This window comes from Scaptodrosophila lebanonensis, unplaced genomic scaffold (assembly GCF_003285725.1).
Source record: "Scaptodrosophila lebanonensis strain 11010-0011.00,11010-0021.00 unplaced genomic scaffold, SlebRS2 tig00000089-arrow-pilon, whole genome shotgun sequence".
In the NCBI taxonomy this organism is placed as follows: Eukaryota; Metazoa; Arthropoda; class Insecta; order Diptera; family Drosophilidae; genus Scaptodrosophila; species Scaptodrosophila lebanonensis.
In genome coordinates this window covers 3,851,317-3,873,706 of record NW_022060565.1, presented here as the reverse complement: position 1 = coordinate 3,873,706, position 22,390 = coordinate 3,851,317, and the positions used below count along the sequence as shown (strand labels likewise).

The 22,390-nt window shown below is 39.1% G+C and overlaps 4 protein-coding genes across 6 annotated transcripts; 3 read left to right on the top strand and 1 right to left on the bottom strand.

Annotated features, from left to right (window-relative positions):
* Positions 1-31: 31 nt before the first annotated feature.
* LOC115626869 (protein DDI1 homolog 2) lies at positions 32-4,818 on the top strand. The gene is made up of 4 exons (XM_030522376.1): positions 32-982; positions 3,011-3,509; positions 3,588-3,873; positions 3,960-4,818. The coding sequence occupies exons 1-4, from the start codon at positions 733-735 to the stop codon at positions 4,320-4,322; spliced, it is 1,398 nt and encodes a 465-aa protein (XP_030378236.1). The 5' UTR covers positions 32-732; the 3' UTR covers positions 4,323-4,818.
* A 313-nt stretch (positions 4,819-5,131) lies between these two features.
* Positions 5,132-6,768, bottom strand: LOC115626871 (eukaryotic translation initiation factor 2 subunit 1). The gene is made up of 2 exons (XM_030522379.1): positions 5,965-6,768; positions 5,132-5,902 (listed from the first exon to the last, which is right to left on the bottom strand). The coding sequence occupies exons 1-2, from the start codon at positions 6,657-6,659 to the stop codon at positions 5,581-5,583; spliced, it is 1,017 nt and encodes a 338-aa protein (XP_030378239.1). The 5' UTR covers positions 6,660-6,768; the 3' UTR covers positions 5,132-5,580.
* A 516-nt stretch (positions 6,769-7,284) lies between these two features.
* On the top strand, positions 7,285-12,528 carry LOC115626872 (eukaryotic translation initiation factor 4H). Of its 3 annotated transcripts, none has more exons than XM_030522381.1 (5): positions 7,285-7,603; positions 8,503-8,808; positions 8,887-9,146; positions 10,558-10,776; positions 10,881-12,528. In XM_030522381.1, exons 1-5 carry the CDS (start codon positions 7,572-7,574, stop codon positions 11,045-11,047), a joined length of 984 nt encoding a protein of 327 aa, XP_030378241.1. In that variant the 5' UTR covers positions 7,285-7,571; the 3' UTR covers positions 11,048-12,528. The 3 variants fall into 3 exon arrangements, with proteins under 3 accessions (XP_030378241.1, XP_030378240.1, XP_030378243.1); XM_030522380.1 differs by having other exon boundaries at positions 10,872-12,528; XM_030522383.1 differs by having other exon boundaries at positions 7,290-7,603; positions 8,887-9,056; positions 10,872-12,528.
* A 6,517-nt stretch (positions 12,529-19,045) lies between these two features.
* LOC115626978 (pre-mRNA-splicing factor CWC22 homolog) lies at positions 19,046-20,953 on the top strand. Its single transcript, XM_030522494.1, has 2 exons — positions 19,046-20,012; positions 20,349-20,953. The coding sequence occupies exons 1-2, from the start codon at positions 19,046-19,048 to the stop codon at positions 20,951-20,953; spliced, it is 1,572 nt and encodes a 523-aa protein (XP_030378354.1).
* Positions 20,954-22,390: the final 1,437 nt, after the last annotated feature.

Genomic DNA, 22,390 nt, shown 5'->3' with positions numbered 1-22,390 from the left:
CCATGGGCTTCGGCTGATGTACCCATGAAAAATATATCAAAAATAAAGATCAAAAAAGAATTCAGGTTCAATTGTGTATCTACGCTTCAAAATTTAATGTATTTTTTTGGCCCAAAATTATGGTAGAACACGAACAGAGCGCCTGCCGCATTGTCCTGTAGTTGCACTTTCCAGCACTGGCCCGACCTATCGATACTGTCGCTTTATTTGATGTCGCGTTATTTGATATGCGTTGTTTTTTCTATTCACTTAAAATTATCTTTTTTATTTTGAAATGAATGATAACATAACTAAAATTATAATAATTGCGTGCTTAAAGTTTAAACGATAGCGCCTCATTCAAAACTCCGATAACATCGGCGATAGTTTTGTGGGTACCACCCCTACTACAGCGGTATTTCGCTGATTCCAAAACAACAAAGCAGAGAAAAGAAAGCGAAACACAAAGCAAAGAAGCGCAAGTTAAAAGTACAAGAACATATAGAGCTCGCGAACGGCAGCCAGAAGCGACAGTCGCACCAACCACAGAAGCTCTTATAATTATAATTTGCGTTGCTCTGCAGGGCGGCAGGCGACCATCTCAATATCCACTGTGTTGTGTTCAAAACCTAGTTAGTCGGTGACAGTGACTAGTGATTAAGAACTATAAAAACAAAACAAACCAACTATAGTACAGTTGATCTGCATAGTGCTCCGGCAGCAATAGCTATAGTATCGCACACCTAAACCACAATGAAAATCACAGTCACCACCACCGATGATAGGCTATTTATATTGGATGTTGCCGAAGATCTTGAGCTGGAGAATCTTAAGGCTCTGTGCGCCATGGAAATTGATTCACAGGTAGAACAAATCGTAGTACTCTTCAATGGCCAGGAGTTGGCGAACGACAAGCAGGCTCTGCGTAACTTTGGCGTGCGCGACGGCGACTGCATAATGTTAGAGAGGCGCAGGAGCACTGGCAATCGCAACGCTGGCGCAGGTGAGTGGGCGCGCAAACGCGAACATGGGTGAGGGTCGTTTATTTAGTACAATTGCCCCCATTGGGTCATTGCACACGCCATTGGCTACACCTGGCTGATGTTGCTTGGTATGAACGCGAAGATTGAGGTGTCGGTGTCTGCATTTCACAACCTGGCGCTGATGTACATACATGCAAACATATACATACATACATTCATATGTGAGTGAGTGCAAAATTTGTGTTTTTTGGAAAATTATTGCGGCGCATTTCATTTTAAAAATAAACACTGCGCCAGTTTTTTACAAATTTCACAAAAATATTATTTTGCTGAAATTTCCGCTGCTCTGACCGTTGCTACTGTTGTTGTTGTAGCTGTGGTTGTTATTGTGCAAAAGCACATTCCAACAAGCACGGTCAGCATTGAACAACACAGCACAGCACAACAATGAAGAAAGCATGAGCACACACGCACAAGCATATGCATTACGCCTTCACACAAACACACGCAAGCACATGCACATGCATTACGCCTTCGACTCAAACACAGACACACTCTTCAAATTGATAGTGCCAAAATACGCATTTATGTACATACATACATACGTATGTATATATGTATGTACATACATACATGCAAGTGATCTGCGGCAGTCTTAAAATATAACTTATTCGTTATTTCATAAGTCCTTGAACATACATACATATGTACATATGTAAGTATGTTCATATGCATGCATGTTATACATAGCTAGCTTTCAAGAACTAAGAACTTGTATTTAAAAAAGATATTGACAATACGGCTCATACTCCAATTTCCATTTTGGAAAATATTTAATCGCCAACATTTTCAAATATTGTACTTAGGTACACACATATGTATGTAAATATACATATGTATGTATATATGTACATACATACATAAATATATTTACATGCCTGCTCATATTTGCGCGAAACACAAGAGAAACGGAAGCCCGATGGTTAGCAACAGATTCTCAAACACGACTTGATCGGAACTAGATATACTATACATACATATGTATGTATGTACATATGTATGTATGGGTATATACTAGCTTGCTTGACTAATGCAAACTTTAATTATCCAATTTCTCAACAACTGCGGTAAAGATGATACCAAATCTCCCACATTTCTCAAATAAACAAATCACATTCAAACCTTAATTTTCAAGTAATTTATATCATTCGTCTGTGAGCAATTTTCCTTTGTGTTCAATATATTCTCATTCTTTGTTTTTACTTTTACATTTCCCCAATCAATTTTTCATTATCTTTTACCGTTCTTTTCTGAAAATGATAGCTATAATTAGAAGTTTTGCATTTACATACATACATACAAAAAATTTTTGCACTTAAACTTAAGAAATTATGCATGAAACAAAAAATATGTACATACATATGTACATATGTATAGTATGTATGTATGTATGTATGTATGTATGTATGTATGTATGTATGTATGTTTGTATACACATAGTAATAATAAATTGTTGACTAATTAGTTATAATACATTCCTAAAAGAAAAACACAGCTGCATATATATGTACATACATACATACATATCTTCGTGGAAAGTAGTCTCTGTCCATTTACGACTCATGCAATAAATATAATTCTGGTATTTCACGCATTCTTTGTGACTGGTTGGATTGTGTTTATTAATTCCTGACATTTTAACTCTCGCCTTCTTTTTTGTAGTTTAAACACAAATCGTACAGACAATGCATTTTATAATATATTTTAGAAATTACATTAATTATGACTGTACTTTCTTTCATTTATACATATGTACATACATATGTATGTACACATGTTAAGGAGAAAATGCTTTCTTCTTTCTTGACGACAAATAACAAATACTACTTCCCATATATTTTATGTTTGTGGAAAAGGCTTATTAAGGCTTTTAAATTTCTGGCTGAGCTTCTGAAATAGATTAAGAATTTTGAAAACATTGAAAAATTGTCTGCTCTATATAAGAATCGATTAGATTATTTATGAATGCGTTTTTTCCTGTTTTCCAGGAGGGAACCCATCGATAAGTCTGTTAGACTTTAGTGGTATCGCGGTGCCGGGTGGCCCGACCACCAGTTCCGGCATTCCGAGCAGTAGTACTCCGCCCTCTCAGAACGCCAGCATGCCGGCGTCCAACAGCATGATGCAGATGCTCACAGATATACCCATGACGGACGATTTCAATGTGAATTTTGACGATGATCCGGCCATGGTGCGTCAAATGCTGATGTCTAATCCAGAGACTTTGGCTATGCTGCGACAATACAATACGCGTCTAGCTGAGGCCCTCGACTCGGGCGATCTGGACACCTTCACCCGTGTGTTGCGCGAAGATGTAGCCGCCCGCAAGCGGCGGAACGAACAGCGTCTGCGAATGCTGCATGCGGACCCATTCGATGAGGAGACGCAACGTTTAATTGCCGAGGAGATCAAGCAGAAGAACATACAGGATAATATGGCTGCAGCGATTGAGTACAATCCAGAGATATTTGGCATGGTAACCATGCTGTGAGTAGTAAAGTAGTGATACGATGCTTTTGAGTGTCCCTAATTCTCTAATCCGTGCCCTCTCCATTTTCATCGCAGTTACATTAATTGCAAGGTGAATGGCGTGCCGGTGAAGGCGTTCGTGGATTCAGGCGCCCAAACGACGATAATGAGCAAGGAATGCGCCGAGCGGTGTCATGTGAATCGACTGATCGACACCCGCTGGAATGGTGTGGCCAAGGGTGTGGGCACTCAGCCCATTCTCGGACGCATACACATGGTGCAGCTACAGATTGAGAACGATCATTTGACGTCTAGCTTTACGGTGCTCGGCCAGCAACCCATGGACATGTTGCTGGGCCTCGACATGCTAAAACGTCATCAGGTGTGCATTAATCTTTCTCCCTATTTCTTTCACTCTTCCACTGTGTGTATCTCTCTTTCTCTCTCGGTGGCTTATTTCGGGTGCAGTGTTTGATCGATCTGCAACGCAATCTTTTGATCATTGGCACCACTGGCACCTCCACGCCCTTCTTGCCCGAAAGCGAGCTGCCCGCTTGCGCAAGACTAACTGGCAATGCTGACGAGGCCGAACAGAACGCCATCGAGCAGGCCATTGAGCAGAGTAGACGGGAAGGAGGTGGCAGCAGCGGTGCGAATGCTAACACCATACTGCCTGTCGATAGCTTTACGGAGCAAGACGTCAGCGAATTTATGGCTTTGGGATACCAACGAAGCGAGGTATTGTCCGTGCTGCGATTATGCGGCGGAAATAAGCAGGCGGCCCGAAATGTGCTCGTCAACCTTCACGGCCGCCCGCGACCAGGGTCTTAGCTGAACACTCAGGACAATTCAGTTGCATTTACTTTTCAACCACTGCTCTGGGATCAATCAAAATAACTTTGCAATACAATACTAACACAATTCGAGCTCGGAATCTATTCTAATACATTCAACGAAATACTTTGAGGGAGAAACGTAAACACTGGCACCACAGCAAATTACGTTTATAATTTAGACAAATTTTAAAAGGATAATCAAGTTTTTATACCATTTACAATAGCTAATTGAGGGAAAGACGATGCCGAAACTATCATTGAAACGCCGCCGTCATACTATTAATGGAACTTTTTATGTTGAATGCCAACCGCCACGGCCTCGGCCTCAACCTCAGCAACGAAATAAATGCATTGAAAGTAATGCTTGACTTACAAAATTTAATACAATACTTATAAAATTGTATACTAGTATTTAAGATAAAGAGTACATATATATACCTTATAATTTGAAGTGAAGAGGGTAAATAAATGAGTATTGTTTTGGATTGGAATCTAACGTGTTTCGTAGTCGTTTCAAAATTTGGTTAATATTCTTAATCAGAGTACTTAACTCTATTTCGAAACTTTTGGGGGAACATTTTAACTTGTAATTCGAAAGCTAAACTATTAGCTACATTAACATTCAACTGACTTCAATCAGCGGACAGAACCACCACATTTAGCTGAGAATTGGGCATATTTTTGAAACTTAAAAGGTAAAAAAAATCTTCACAGCATTTTTTGAAGAAACAGTTGTTCGTTTATCCATTCATAGAAAGAGTATTGATGCCCAACTCCTTAATCCGCAAATAAATGTGCAATATGTTTGGATTTCGATGTGGAATTTACAAATTTCCAACAAGTTTTTGTATTTTATTGTTTACTATTATTATAAAATGTATCAATTATGTGGCTTTCACAAATGCGAGCCTGCGACACATACATATATACATATATCCATGGGCCGGTGATTCGGTTCTCATTAACGAAGTTTAATTTAAATTACACCAAAAAAAAAAACAATCTTATCTTCAGCTAGTATGTGAATCAGTTCCCCTGGTCGCGTAGATGGTTTTTGGAGTGGCGGGGGTACGGGGCAGCTGGAGTGAAAGGTATAAAAGTGTTTTCGCATTGCGCAAAGGGAGCAGGCCAGACTGCTAGTTAGTTGTTCTCTATTGTTTCCTCATACATATTTATGTACAAATGCATACGATTTGCAGTTGCTGTTGTAGTAGTGTTTGTTGTTGTGAAATAGCCATCTGTACTATTATTGACTATTCCTCGTCATCTTCTTCGTCATCCAGGCGGCGTGACGAGTTTTTATGATTGAACTCCTGCTCGGGATCGAACTGCATGCCTTCCTGATCAGCAGCATCCTCTTCATCGTCGTCGCCAGCGACCTGAGCGTTCTCAGCCTCGGCTCGCTCCAGGCGACGGGCCAAATCAGCCTCATCAATGGCAGTAACAAGTTTGGGTGCCATGACTACCTTGAACTCGCCATCGTATTCGATTATCTTGGCGCGTATGTTCTCAATGGCCACCTCCAGTGCCTTAAGACCCTCTGTCTTCTTCGTGGTGGCGGTTGTCATCACATATCTGGATGGGGGCAGAACAAAATTTTAAGCGATATAGATTGGCATACAGAGAATAATACATACAGCGGTGGCGCTATCAAATTGATCCGTATCGGCAGCTCCTCTGTGCTCAACTCTAGACCTTTAGTTAGCGACGCTTTCACAGCATCGATGCCCTCATAGCCATAGCAGGAACATTCGATGTCAGCACGTATTTTGACAGTCGGCGACACGAGCTTACGTTTAATGTTGCTGAGCAACACCTCCTTAGTATCGGCATCCAAGTTGCATTCGTCAAAAACGGACGGGTCCGTCACAGACTGCTTAAATATGTCGTACGCGACAGTTTTACTGTTGTATTTCTTTTCGAAATACCAGGCCGTCTTTTGATACAGCTCTTCGAGCTTTTCGCTGCTGTCGTAGCCCAATATGTCGGCCACATGGCGCAACAACGAGTTAATGGCTTTTGCTTTGGCGAAGCGTTCAGTGCATTTCTCCACATCTTCGGGCGACACCCGACGCTTGGACAAATCTATGTAGCCCTTCTCTTTATCCACACGTATGACAACAACTGGCTCAGTTTTGCCCACACGAATCAATTTGTTGATAGAGCGAATACGACGACGTGACAACTCCGAAAGTAATATCATGCCCTCAATGTTGTTGTATTCCAGCAGATGTACGTAAGCGCCCATTTCGGCAATAGAAAGCACATTCACCATGACGACATCTTCTACCTCCGGATATTTTTCTAAATAGAAGCGTGATGTGAGCGCCATATTGATACGTTTAAGCACTTATGATTTCAGAGTTTGCAACAAATAGTGAACAACGTTCAATAAAATTAATGCACTTGGCACAAAAAACGTGTACAATTTTGCCGAAATCGGGCGAAAGAAGAAGCGAGCGGCATAAGTGTTGTGCAGTGCCGCATTTAAGGTGCAATAACTGCGGCGAAACAGCAATTGTGAATACAGCAGATTGACTTTTGTTTAGCTGTACGTAGATACAATAAGTACATTTTGATCACAAATTCATGCTCAATATTTTTATTTACTTTAAAAAATGTAGCATTTACTAATTAGTTGGAACCATTGCGTTTCTGTTTACATTGTGCGCCAAATAGTTGCGTAGTCTGGCAAGGCTATGATTTATGTCAGCTGTAGTGCTAAACAATGTAATGTAATAAAAACATTTCAGCTTTTATTTGTATCCAAATGATCGGATTTGCATAGGGAATTTTATATAATTATATTGTTGTTTGCAAATACACATTTTTTAAAAGTGTGTGTGTTTGAAATAGAATTAATGATGCGGGAAAGTGCTGGCTAACGTCGGACGGCGGCATAATAGCGGCGAATTAGCAAGTGTTGCTTCTGCTTCGCGTGTGTGTGTAGTGAGTGGAAACGTGCGATTCTTTTGCGACAATTCAAACATTGAGAATAAAGTCAACGTAATTTAAGTTTAATATCAAATTTTTATTGATTGGAAATCCAGTGATTCCTCATTTAATTAATTGTAATTTGTTCGTTATTGTCACACAAGCCATAGGCTTGTAGATTGGGTGTATTTGCGTTTGCCGCTAGAACACAGTGTGTACACACTGGCGCGCACACACACTTGCCGACAAACGTACATAGCCATTCAGACTGCGGACTGCAGCGAATTCGCTCATTTGAAAAAAATAAAACATGGCTGGAAGAGGTGGTTATGAACACGCTAGGTAAATATTATTAAATATTTTCGTACTTGTGCACGCGGTCACGCCAAATATGTGAATAAAAAGTGCCAGTGCGGCCGACGAGTTAAATGCTTTAAGTGCAGACGTTTCTAAATGTGTAATAATGCACGCGGTTTGGGCAAAAGGCGAACCAACACACGAACACTCACACACCAGCGTATCACACATACCCTAAATGTGCGTACGTATTATACATACATATATACATGTATATGTTTGTTGTATGCTGGTGTGTGTGTCGCGTGTATGTGCGCAAGTGTGAGTGTTTTTTTTTACATTTTATTTTCTTGCTACCGTGCTGATTTTTATTCGGGATAGCGGTGCAAACAACTACAGCAATAACACAAAAACAACAAAAACGTTCTTACCAAAATTGTAGCCGGCGGAAGACAAATCGCCGTCATCTTCATAAGCTTTTTGCCCAACTGCCAATTGCCGCAAAAGAATGGGCAGGAACGGGAGCGTCAACGTCATAAGCCCAGTGTGCGGGTGGCGCCTCAAATAGCCAGACCAAAATAGACACCAAATGGAGGCGGCAATGTGCTCAAGCTTCCAGATCCGTCACCAAATAAATAGCCGAATATTGCCATTTCGGCAGAAATATGAAAGCGCGCGCTTTTTGTTTTGTTTCAACTCTGCGGTAAAATTATTTACATTAACAACGCGGCGTGTTGTGTTATTGTTGATAACACCGGATATCAACAATTAGAGTAGTACATCCGAGGAATTACAACTATTTAGACTGCCTCCGGTGTGACGTCCTTGCACCATCACCAGCTTTCGCAGTCAGACGCCGCCAGCCTGTCTCGTTGGGGCACACATAGTTGCATGTTTGTTTGTTTTTGTTGTGTTTGTTTATTTTTAATTTTTGTTGTTCACAGAGGTGGATATGGAGGCGAGCGCCATGCCAAGCAATTGCCCACTGAACCGCCTTTTATTGCCTACGTTGGCAACCTGCCTCAGGGACTGGTGCAGGGCGATGTCATCAAAATATTTCAAGACTTTGAGGTGAAGAATGTGCGTTTGGTAAAGGACCGGGAGACCGATCAGTTTAAAGGCTTCTGCTATGTGGAGTTCGAGACACTGGACAATCTGGAGCGCGCGCTTGAGTGTGATGGTCGCATAAAGCTGGACGATTTGTCGGCTCCGTTGAGAATAGATATAGCCGATCGGAGGAAAAATGAACGGTTGGTTAATGGGGCGCGATGCCCTTTTGAACATTTTGTCGAAGTTATTGAATTAATTTGTTATTCATATGCTTACAGTCCCGGGGGCGGCATTGGTGGCGGCAACGGCGGCGGAATCGGTCGCGATGGTGGTCGCGATGGCTTCCAGAAACGCGGACCACCGCGGCAAGGTGGCAGCAGTCAATCTTACAGCCGTGGTGGCGGCCGCGAGGGTGGCGGCGGCTCTGGTAATCGCGGCGATAGTAGAGGTTCGTACAATGATAATTATGGTGGTCACAGTGATAGAAGTCGTGGCGGCGGCGGCTCCGGCGGCGGTGGCATGAATAGAGGATACAATGGTAAAGCATTTTTATCTGCCGTGCAAGTGAACAACTGCAACAACAGCAAAATCAATCAACCAAGCAACCAACCAACCACACGTAGACGCTAGACGCATCTAAGTAGAGCCGCAAATAGCGCAAGTAGTTGAACAAATTCCAACGCATGGACCCATCAGCTGCAGTTAGCCCGTGTCCTGGTCCTGGCCTTTGCGCTTGGTGCGATCTGTGACCTTTATAATTCCCCATACACTTTCCTCTTCCGTTCTTCTGTCCTGCCTACCTTTTCCATTAAGTATTTTGATACTACCCGTTTAGTAGTTGGTTTGATTTGTTTTTTGATTTCCCGTACCTCGATCTTTAATTTAATATATTCCCATGTCCGTGGGCGTTGGCTACTCTATGTCTGAACTATCTCCCATTGCAAAATTTAATGTTGGTTCGATTTGCCAATTGTAATCTGCTTTAAAGCATTTGGAAATAGAGTTTTTAACTGCAGAACTATTTTAGTATATACTTAAAAAATAAAAAATTTTATTGAACAGTGAGCAGAGGGAAATCTAGCTTTCAGATCATATATTCCTTAGTAAATCTTTAGTATATGCTTTATGTATGCTTGATGCTTTGTCATAGGGAAAGTAAATAGGAATATATTTTCGTTAGTTTCTTGAATGCAGATAAAGCCCTGCTATCTTGGCAGTTGTGATTAAAAGTATTATTTGCGATACATCCACAACTATATAGAACCCTAATCAGTTGGTTCGCTATGTCAAAAGTGAAGTGTTATGACGGGAAGGAGAGACAAGTTACAAAAAAAAATAAATGAGAATCAAGGATTCCATTTACTTATCTATTAAATTTAAAACAATGATCATCTGAGAAGCGCGATGGAATTTTTAAATATTTGACTCACTTTGAAGGAATATTTCTTAGGAAGTCATGATTGTTGTAGTAAGTCAATCTATTAAAAAGGAACCCTTGCAGTTGAATTGCTACAGTGATTTGGAAATTCGACATAATTGAAAATAGGAAAGCTAATTTAAAGTCTCGCCACATTTTAGATCGTAGATAAAGTTTGTAAATTTCTATGTTTGTTCTTTTGATTATGTCGAGTACGTATTATTCTACCTATAATCGCAATTTTTTATCTATGCATTGCACCCAGCACGCTAAAGCCAAAATCGAGTAATCCTTTATTTGCCGCCTTTAACACGAAACTTTTACACACACACAAACAAACAAACACATACTTTATTGACACAATTAATTCGAATTTATTTTTGGTGAATTTGAAAGCACGCTTAATACGCCTATATAGTCTATAAACATAAACCTTAGATGGTGAGGCCAGCATGTGCTTCGATTCTCCTCGCGAGGCCCACTCATAATATTGCGGATTCTGTTCATTAATGCTTCGCTCTTCCACTTACAGATCGTCCTGCGAACCGAGGCCGTTACGGCAACTTCAACAACGACGAGCGTTTCGAACGCAATCATGATCGCGGCCAGCGCGAGGGCAGTTATGGCAATCAATCACGCGATGGAAACGACCGCTATAACAATTTCAGCCGGCATCGCGACCGCGAGCGTGGCCACTACAATCCTAACCAGCAGCCAGAGCGACCAGGAGCCGCTCCTTTGGGCAGTATAGGTGAGTAGAGCGCTTTAATTGGCAAACGCATTCAAAACTCATTTAATTAATCTCGACACATATTCTCCCTTCTTTTTCAATGTCTGCGTCTGTGGGTGGTGCAGATGACACCGAAAGGCCACGCCTTCAGCTCAAACCCCGAACCATAGCAGCCCCCATTAACGCGGTGGCTGAGACCAAACAATCGGCATCTATATTCGGCAATGCCAAGCCACGTGAGGAGAAGCTTAAGGAACTGCAACAGAATATCAATCATAATGGCGACAACTAGAGCGGGATGGCCCGTATCTATGCGCATATATATTATAATATATGTATTGTACATGATGATGACTTATTATGCTCTAGCTGACGTGCTATGTGTATGTAAGAGCAGCATGCATACATAACATATATGAAGAACACATAAATTAATATATATATAAATATATAAACACTATATACACAACACACACACATAATACATAAAAACATATGTACTAAAAAAGCAAAAAACAAAAAAAAAATCAACTAGCTCTGACGTCCGCCGGTAAGCAAAGTAGTTGAAAAAAAAAAAACCCAGACAACTTACTCTGTGCGCGTGTTGTAACAAAAACAGAAAAATACAAAAAAAAAAGAAGGAAGGAAGGAAGAAAAAAAAATGGAAATGCTATAAAAATTTAACAAAAATAATGAAAAGTCTATATATGTATGTTAGCCTGTAAGCAGCGGTAAAAGTAGTCTCGTGCATATGTAGAGCTACTATATACACGTGTATAGATGCACATACCGTGTATATGCGTGTGTATAGTTGGAGCCCTCTATGTGCACGCTGCTATTTGTTAGATAAGTAATGCATATGTAAACCAACAAAAAACAACAAAATGTTCTATCATTAAGCCTAACGTAAACAAAAGAAACAAAACACAAAAGAAAAACTATAAAAAAATGCGAAAAACGAAAACTTAAAATTTTGACAAGCGTTTGGCGAGCAGGCAGGCAGGCGGCAGGCAATTTATACAGAATTATTATAGAAAAACAAAACACAAATGAAACCAATAAGCAAAAAAAGAAACACCAACTATGTACGTATTACAAACACAATAATAATAATTATAACGAAAACAAAAACAGCTACAAAAACAGAAACAGCAGCAACAAACAGAAACTGATCTACTTATATACAACATACAAAAAGAAAGATGAACAAATGGTAAAGTTTGTATATCTGTATTTGTAAAACGGTGTAATCCAAGCAAAAGTCTAAGTCGCGAAACAATATGACAAAACTACAAATGTATTTGTAATATTTTTTTTTGAATTTTTTTTGTTAATACATACATATATAGTTAACATTATGATTTTTTTCTCTCCAACCACTTAGCATGCATGCGTCGCTAAAAAACAAGATATATATACACATACTACACATATATATATATCTAAATCTATAACTTAAGCACAGAGCGTTGACAAGAGCATAATTATGATATTTTGTATAGAAGATATACATATATATGTCTGTATGTATGTATGTAATTTTGAAAATACGCAAGCTACGTAATTAAAAAGGAAATTTGTATAATTATTAATTGTTTGTTCATTCGGCTAATTAAATAGGAGCGACCAGCATACAGCTTACGCAAAATATATTGATTGTAATTACGTAACATTTTTCTCGTAACGTTTTCTTATATTTTCGGCATTGATGATGACGCGCGAAAGCCTGTATATTAAATTTGAAAATAAAGCAAAATCCTTTACGTAAGAGAACGCATTTCGGCCTCATTTCTTCGATGACGTGCAGACACAGACACAGCGGAACCAACACTAAATAATGTCCGGTTCCACCAATGACCAAAATGGAATTCTTTCAATCAGCCTGTAACTGCATCGTTCGACGTTTTAATAATGAAGCGACTCTTGACAATTGAATTTCCAGCAATTTAATATGGTCTATTTAGTTTTTAAACGCAATTTTTGCTTGAGTTAAACAACAGTTAGAATAAAAATAGGCCTAACTTAGATTAAAGCCTTATCTTTTCCCTTCTATCTTATATTTGGTCTTTTTTTTTGCTATTTATTTTGTAAACGTATATATATATATAATAAACCCTTTTTTAACTAAAGTCCAAGCAAATATTTAAAAAGCAAACGGCTAACAAAAAAAGAGGTAACAAATAACGCAGAAAAGAAACAAGAACGTTAACTTATAGAGATATAATTTAGGCGCTGTAGCAAAAAATGATCGGCAGGTGGAAATTAAAAACATAGAACAAGATAAAACAAAAAGGCAAACAAAGCTTAATGTGTATCTAAAATTAAATAAAGTACATAGGAAGCACCCCTCCAGCTAGCAATGCAACTTTCAAATGCAAATTCATTCACTTACCACTTCTGTATGTAGTTAAGACGAGAGATGAAAATTTGATATGCATTTTAAACGGCGCCCAGCAACAAAATAATGTTTAAATACAAAAAAAAAAAAAACAAAAAAAAAACAAGAATTTATACCAAGAACACGCGTAGCAGTAAAACTAACAAATTAATTAAAAACGTAAAACTTTACCTTATATATATATAAATATTTAAAACATAGTGACAGATTGAGCCGATGGTTCAGTTAGTTGCAGCAAGCATGCAAGCATAGCAATTAAAATTCTAAAATTTGAAATTAACAAATTATAATTAATATAAACGAAAATAGGCGCCTAGCAAGCAATTCAAATGGTCAAGTAAAACATTTTATTACTTAAATACTAAATCGTGGCAGTTCGTCAGCTGAAGGTACACGGCAATAAGCATTAATTTATATAGCATATGTAGAGAGATAAAGCTAGAATATAGCCACGCATCTTTCAAAAACAAATTTCACTTCACCCAAACTTTCGAAATGCCACAGAAATGGCAACGAAATCGTAATATGTATTTTACAAGCAACATTTACTTACAAATTAGGTAACACATAAAAAAACCTCTTAATTGATAATGCGACATGTTATATGAAAAACAAAAACAACTACAAATCGAACATGAAAACAAAAAACACACAAAACGAAACATTAACAAGCAAACAAATTCTGCATAGCAATTTGCATTGAAAGTGCAACAAATTTACGGTTAACTAAACAAACATTTACAAATATACATAAATGCAAAACGAATTCAAAGCAACATTTAAAAAAAGGACAAACAACAAAAAAAAAAAAAGCAAGCGCAAACAACAACAGCAACAATTCAAGCATAATAACTCACTTATATATACATAATATATATAAATAATTAACATAAAAATCAAACTAAGGTTCTTAACTAAATTGATAAAGCAAATAAAAATTAATAGCGATAAAAACAATTCAAAACTCATTGCATATACAATATATTAATAAAAATATATTTTTTGTTGTTTGAACATTTTGTACGATATATATACACATACATATATATACATATATATATGTATATATATATTATAATTATATAAATATATATATGTATATATATTATATATAAATAAATAAAAGAAATTATATAATAAAAAAGAGTTTTCTCATTTTCAATTCCATTCACATTTCCATTCCATGGTTCATCCGATTTTAGTTGGATTCTATTTAAATATTGATATATTGGGCCTCTTTCAGTTACTTATCGAAAGAAAAGCGGATGTAAACCCGATATTGGACATCAATTAAGGCGAATCTATTCATCTGCAATTCCATGCACAGTTCGATTCCAGCGGTCGTTAGATTAGTTGGAGGCCATCAAAATATTTGGATTAAGTTTTAAAGGAACGTGAACTAATTAAGGTATTTTCGAAGAATTAAGGCGATACTGTTCCACAATCAGCAGCATTTAATGAAAGATTAAACAGCCAGGAAATTGTAGTTCACTGTTATTGGATGAGGTGAAAAGTTATAGTCCATCAAGTTAACCAAATCACAGCATGGCCAACTGAATAGTTTTAGAGGCATGAACTCAAATTTCTTTGAATCCGTGTTAGCAATCTTTTTTTATTATAATTTTATATAATGCAACGCAGCAAAGGACTTAACACAAAATATTTGGCCCTCAGAAACACGTTAGACATGTGACTGGCAGCTTAACTTAAGCAACATGTTTTAACTGTATTTTGAACTAGTCCAAGTAAAAAAAGAAACTGAAAACCTTTAAAATATTCTTAAAAAAGAGTAAAGATACTCTTAATTTTTAGTATTTTACTTCTTCCTCTCATATATTTAAACATCGAGGAATTGGTATATAAGGGCGCATTTTTCTCAATCAACTCACTTTCCTATTGTATACCAATCAGCTATATTATGTCCTCAATTCTTTCCTTTTAATTCCTTAAGTCCTTTCCCAATCCAGTAGAGCAATAATAGTAACTCGAATATTTTATACATAAAACCCCAAAGAAGCACAAATTATATATATTCCTGAATTTGTTCGCAAGACTTCGTTCGATAAGAATTCTTCGCATGACCCTCTTAAAGACACAACTGAAACAAATTCTCGAAATCCCAATAGATCCGTTTTTTAGATGATGTACCTTAAGTGGTATTTCTTATAAGAAATTTAATTTAAGTTTTTTAAATATTCTATTTAAGTTTGTCTTAAATACCTGATATATATATGAAATCGGAAAGGACATCTTAAGAGAGGACGTAACACACCAACTCCATTGCTACTTGACTGCTATACATATTTGAATAAAAAGGGTTTAATTCATGGTTATACATATGTTATAAATTTCTGGAGTATGTTGCATCTAAATATGTATATAAAATGTGTGCAATTTAAATACATATAAATATATGTTTGTACAAATATGAATACAAGTATTATCTACGATGTTCGGGTATGTATTAAACATAAATATACGAATGTTTTACATGTAGCGAGTCTCATCTTCGAACGTGCATTGAGACTCCATTTTGTTGCCGCCGTCCCTATATTCAGAGATGTATGTATGTATAAATGTACATATATCACTATATGCATGTATGGACAGAGTATGTGGGCAAGTGTGTGTGCGCGTGGGCGTGCGAAAGAGCGAGCTGCAGCATCCATATACAAAAGCCGAATGCATCAGGCGAGGCGTCGTTGCATCTGATTGGTTCGTGACTTAAGTGGCTTTGATTTGTTGCACCGAGTTCAAACGTGTTTTTTTTTGTGTGTTGAATGAATGCATACACAAATGTACATACATATGTACATACATATACATATGCATGCAAATGTTTACCGTTGCTAACGGCTTGTTCCTCAATCTCTCACTTGAAAACGATAACATTTAAATGTAACCATGTATCTCATCGAGATAAGCCATTAATACAAAAACAAATAACTTAATTGAAAATTTAAATGAAATAAACACGTATGGCACAAATTTAATTATAAATTCCATTGATGCCGCTATGAACTGTCAATTTGGTTCTTTTATCATTGTTGTTGTTATTGTTTTAGCTAACGCGAAAGTGGGGAGCAGCTTAAAATCCAACGGCTATAAAAAGCAACAAAAACAATGATCGGCAAGCCAAACATATAATTTTTGTTTCTTGTTTATATTTTCATCACAATATCAATGAAAGTTTTTTATTTATGGATGGGTATACATATATAAATACAAAAGTATATTGTGCAAAAATGTTTGATATGTATGTATGTATGTATAAAGATGACAACTGGTCAGAAACAAGTTTAAGTTCAACTATCCGCGCTTTATTCCACATTTCTAACAGCTGCCCAACAACACCAACAGAAGCAAAGACACACTTGGATACATTTGTGTACATACATATGTACAGCTACATATGTGCTGAAAAAGTAGCTCATGAAATTGTATGCATAAATGGAGCCTAAGAATTGGACAATTAAGCTGTTCGCGCCATCTACAGGCCTCCTAGACGTTCGTCAACACTGAAGGACATGCTCTCCGACAGGTGGGTAGCGGTTATCGATAGCTTATCAGACGTTAGAAAGTGCGCACGTACATACATATGTATGTATGTATGTATATATTTATGTGTTGTAATTTAAGCTAATTTAGTTAAAAGCTAGTCTCAGGCGTGATCTGTGATTTGTGTGCGACATGATTGTATAATTTTATTCTAATTGTATACTTATGCGTTCCTACTGTAGACGTGTTTGTGCGGTAAATTGAAATAAAAAGAAAACCTCAAATCGAGGTAAATAAATGCGTGACGAAGCTTGACGGCGTCCTACAAAACTATTGATATGCGTTTTCTTATTTAATTCGTCACTGCATGGACTTCTGATATACAAACAATAATAATCACGAATTGTGTCGCATTTGGACAATTCTGTAGTTTGTCAGTGGACAATGAAAAAGACAATCAGTGTCCACCCATTGCCGCCCCCCCTTCTCCTGACCGTGTTGCCACATTATGCGATACGATCGCAAGAAATTGACGAGAAAAGTTGCCTGCTGCCGCTGCTGCTGTTATTATTATTTTTGTTGTTGTTGTTGTTGTTGTTTATGTTGCATGTCTGCACGCGCAACGCACTTTGCTGTTGTTGTTGCTGCTGCCTGGCCTTTTGGTTTCTTGGCTTGTTGGTTCTTTTAGCTTGACTGACGACCAGAACGACACCTTCTCCATACAAAATCAGGTGGTGGTGGTCGTTTGGCTGCTGACTCCAATAGAAGCTGCTGTAAAAAAGAAGATGTGTGTAATGTAATGGCCTCTTTTATTTTTGTCCATGTGTGTGTGCCCACAATTATTATTCAAGTGTGCGCAGCCGCCGCAACATTTCTCTCTGTCAATTGATCTTTTGTTAAGTTTTCGTGATAAAACACTTGTGTGCATTTGTAAGTTTGTACATACATACATGCATACATATACATACACCTACTTATGTACAGTTTTGTGTGTGTGTGTGTGTGCGTGTGTGCGAATGTTTCTGTGTGCACACCCAACTAGTTCAGCATGACCAGAAAGGGGTCTTGGTAGGGAGTGAGTGCTTTAAGTTCTTAGCTGCAAGACAATTTATTATGTTTCATTAGCATGCGAAAAGAGTGGACAATAAACGGCTATAGCGTTGGCAGCATTTCGTCGCACTAGTCGCACCGACTAATTCAGCAAGGTAGAGCTACAGCCCCAGCCACCATCATAAAATACTCGTACATATGTATATATAAGACCAGAAAGTCCACAGGTCAGGTCACATCGTGAAGCTGTGTCGCCGTATTGTGGTTTTTGTTTGCCACATTTTTAACGTTACATTTTACGAGTATCGCTTTGCAAAAATCCCAATAAATTTCATTGCGTTTGACATCTCGTAGAAATTTGTTGTCAGAGGTCAATTTCCCTTTTCTGGCAAACGGTCTTCGAAGTTTAAGACGTTTGTCCATTTTTGGGCAAAACGTTTCGATATCTCAGATTTCATGGTACCCTACAATTACAGGTGTTTCGGTTGAGCTAGTAACACAGAAACGCACAAGCTAAGCATGTATTTTATTATTATTTGCATAACACAAATATAATTTCGTAAATTTTGGTTCTTAAATTACTGCTTTTTGTCGTCGTATTTGGTAATTATTAATTAATTGTGATAGTGCTATTATGATAATTACCAAAGAGATCATAATTTTCCTACAATAGAACAATAGATTGGGATAGCCGGAGTGCGAGTGTGTATAAAATAAATAAAATAAACTTTTACCATAGAAAAGATATTGTTAGGGCCGAGGAAACTATAAAATTAGACGACCCTACATTAGGCGCTTAATATACAAGTAGGTACAGCGGATAGCGTTCACTATAGGGCCGAATGTAAATAGCGAATTGGTAGCAACTTTCTTCTATGTATAAATCTAAGGTCGCTGTGAGTTTGGCTCAAAGTTAACATGTTGTTGGGGATCAATCAGAGTTGCGATACGCGACCAAATTTGCCCCCTGGCCATTAATGATGTCAAATCCAATCCATTGACCCCGAGCGACCGAGTGACTAAGCGACCGAAAGTTGCGCAGAAGAATAGGCGACTAGCGAAAACGAGTTCTAGAAATACTGACCGGTCTGATGCTGGAAAGAAAGCAACTAGAGGCCCGCCTGGCCGGGGCAGGCCAGACAGAGTTATGAATATTTCTTTGCTCAGTTCGCATTTTTGGCTTGCTGTGCTTTTGGCCAAGATCTGATGAATAATTCAACGCCCTGTTGGTCCGAAGCCGCTGTGTTTGGTAATTAGCTTTGGGTCAATAGGTCTGTGGCGAACTAATATAAGCAGGCCCAGCAGCTGCGATTTTACTTTAGTCGCTCGCAAAACGCCATCGAGATGAGAAATCGCTGCTTGTTGGCACTGGCCGCCATTGTTTGGCTGTCGGTCGTGTCGGCTGAAACGAGGATTGAGGTGGACGAAAACGGCGATGAGTTCGAGCTGAAGCGTTTCTACATCCAAGGACGCCAGCTGACTGGCAACGGCAGCAAGTCGCAGTGCATCGTGACGCGACGTAAACGGAGCGGACGAAGCAACAGCGTCGGTGCCGTCGTGGTGCCTTCAGTGTCTGTGAGTTCACCAAAGCTGAGCGTATCCGATGGAGTCGATGCTCAAATGATGGAGCATCGAGAAGGCGTGGCCATTGGCGGCGCCGATGGCGATATGAACAAGCGGCGCTATGTCCAGCTAACTGCAGTGTCGCTTAACGGACAGCAGCTGGAAAATCTGCAACATGACGACGAAGAGGATGACGACGAGGATGGGGACGATGATGAGGAGGATGCCGATGAAGATGACATCCATAGGGCTGGTGAGCTGGAGCAGGGTGGACATCAGTCGTTTGTGCCCGCTGCCCTGGCCCTTCCACTGGCCGATAGCTCGGCTACTCAGCTGCCCCAGGGCATCAGTGTTGTGGCCAGCGCAGCCACGCATGCCAATGTTGGCGGCGATGCGGGCATTGTCGTGGTCCATTCGCGCCAGCCCCCAAAGGTCAATCCGGACACACATGCGGTGTTCGAATTAAAGCCGGTGCAGGCCGACGAACCACCATTCTTATGGGATGACGGGGACTACGATGATGATTACGAGTATGGCTATAACTATTATGGCGATGAAGACGACTACGAAGAGGACGACTATGAGAACGACCAAGACTTCCCAGAAAGGTTTAACGAGCATGTTATTACCGAGGATAGCCCTGTGAGTACCACCGCTATTTGGAGTACAGGTGACGGCGATGACGGCGACATCCATCCCGAAGTTGACGACCAGCCAAGCAGTAGCAATGACAAGGACAAAGACAATAGCAAAAACAAGAACAAAAATAAGAACAAGGGTAATCGCCGGCCCAATAAGCGCCCCAAGCCGAAGAAGAAGAAGCAGAAGCAGCATCAACGAGAGGATCCATATCAGGCAGCACCTCAATCGAACAGGCAGCGACCTAACAAGAATCGCCATCCCTATCCCGTAAAACGTCCCAATGACGATGTCGGTATGGGCGGTATAATGGAGATAGCTGATGCTCTCAATGGGCAGCAGCAGCCACCCAAAAGGACAAAGAAGAAGCAGCAGCAGCAGCAGCAGCAGAGCGAGAGCGGCAATGTGAGCAACAACGAAGACGACGGCGACTTGGAAATGCCAGCACCCGTAAAGAAGCAACGACCCAGCAGCTCGCAAAGCAACGCAGTGTCCAGCTCGGCCAGCTCCACTCTAGCCAGCAAGAAGAAGAAGAAGCGTCGTCCCTCGAGTAGCAGTAGCGTCAGTTCCAGTAGCAGCAGCAGCAGTCCCAACAAACGCAACAAGAAAAAGTCCACCAAGAAATCGAAGAAGAAAAAGAAGAAGACCACAAACAGTATCAGAGATACAAAGCGACGTCGCCAGCCCAGTGGCCTGCGCCCCATGGGAGGCAATAAACGTCGTCGCCCCCAACAGCCCTATCGAAAGCAGAAGCGTCGTCGCCAGCAATATCAGAAATATCAGCAAAATCAGCAGCGTCGTCGTCGGCGCCGCAACAAGTATCCTGTCCGGGCGCAATACTTCGACAATGAACCCATTGTTAATTGCATTTACATCAACAAGGATCCAACCACCACCACTACGCCGCGTCCATTCTGGAATATTCTGGGACGTGACGCGGATTCAAAGGGGACCATTGATCCAGCCGCCGAACAAGCCGTTCAGCAGGCAGTGCGACGCAACGGGGACTTTGGGGCTCGCAAGCGGGCCAACCTGCGCTTCGTCGGCTAGTCGCTGCCACAGCCTCCCCATAGTTTAGGTGAAACCTTTTATTTATTTATTTATTTATTTTTTATTTATTTACGAACGATACTTTTTTTTTGTAAATTCTAATTCATTTTTTTTTTTGATTAAACTTTTCTTTAAACCATTGAGTTCCACATACGAGAGAGGGGTGTATAAATAATATACACTGAGAGAAAAAATTAAGAATTGTGTACCTACACAAAAGAGTTGCAAAAATGGTTCGTTGGCTCTCTATTCTAGGCACAAATCGGGGATTTACTCGGAAAAAATGGATGTTGTTTCTTATTTTTATAATTTTGTAAAGATGAATAATCAGTTAAACACACAATTTTTAAGTGTGTATACATATTTTGGCATAGAGTTGAGCGAAAAGCGCCGAACTTGTGATTTGCCACTTCTTTCTACTAATATGTCCCAAATAGCAACTGGGACAAATTGTTCAAAATCTCAGCCAAAATTACTAAACTGTTATTTTCTTAGCAACGGTAAATTGGCTCTGATTTGGAAACAATTAACACGTGCGGAATGAAAGTTCGAAAAGTGATTTGGATAGGCCACATTATCTGGAAGCACCAAACTTTTGCTCTGCCAAAGAAGGTGGACGGTATTTGTATTTGTCTACAAGTTTTAAATTCAATATTTCAATGACAGCATTGCGAACTCATAAGATCGATCAAATCTACCCACAACGTGCATAGCAATCAAGTGCTCACAGTTCGTATTTATAACCCATTTGGGAATTAAGGTCTAAAAAAGAAAAACAAACCAAAAAATGCCAAGTCAAGTTCCTGAACGCAGAGAACATGAGAGCAGCAGGCAAAAATAATGCTCCCAATTTTTACATTTCTCTTATACACATAGCCCTCGCTTAACGCGGGGGTTACGTTCCTTGAAAACGTCGTGTTAAGCGAAATCGCGTTAAACGAGCCATTTATTTCCATACAAAATGAGGGGTTACGTTCCTAGACTTCGAAAAATGCTACAAAATTTTTTTAGTGTTTAAATTTATTAGTTTCAAAAACATAAAAAGGTTTATTCAAATGGCAAAAGTTTTCAAAATTAAAAAGAGAACACGTATGTATTAAAATAAAATGAAAATTCATTTAGTGGCATTTATAATCAGAGCAGTTTTAGTAATTAACATTTTTTATATGGTGGCTCCCCTTGCGTGGCAACAAAATCTGTAATTTTCGACTGTTTAGTGGCTCTTAAAGATTCATAGCAGCTCTCCTTATATGGTTTATTTTTCTGTGATGTAGAAACTGCAATTTGTATAATTTACTTTTTACCATTTTATTTCATTCAACGGTTAAACCATTTTACTTATCACAAGAATTTTAATCTTACTATGTGCGCGTCTGAAGAAATAAAGTTTTGCTCACCTTAGCAACTATTTATGTATGGACATACGAGTATGCACTC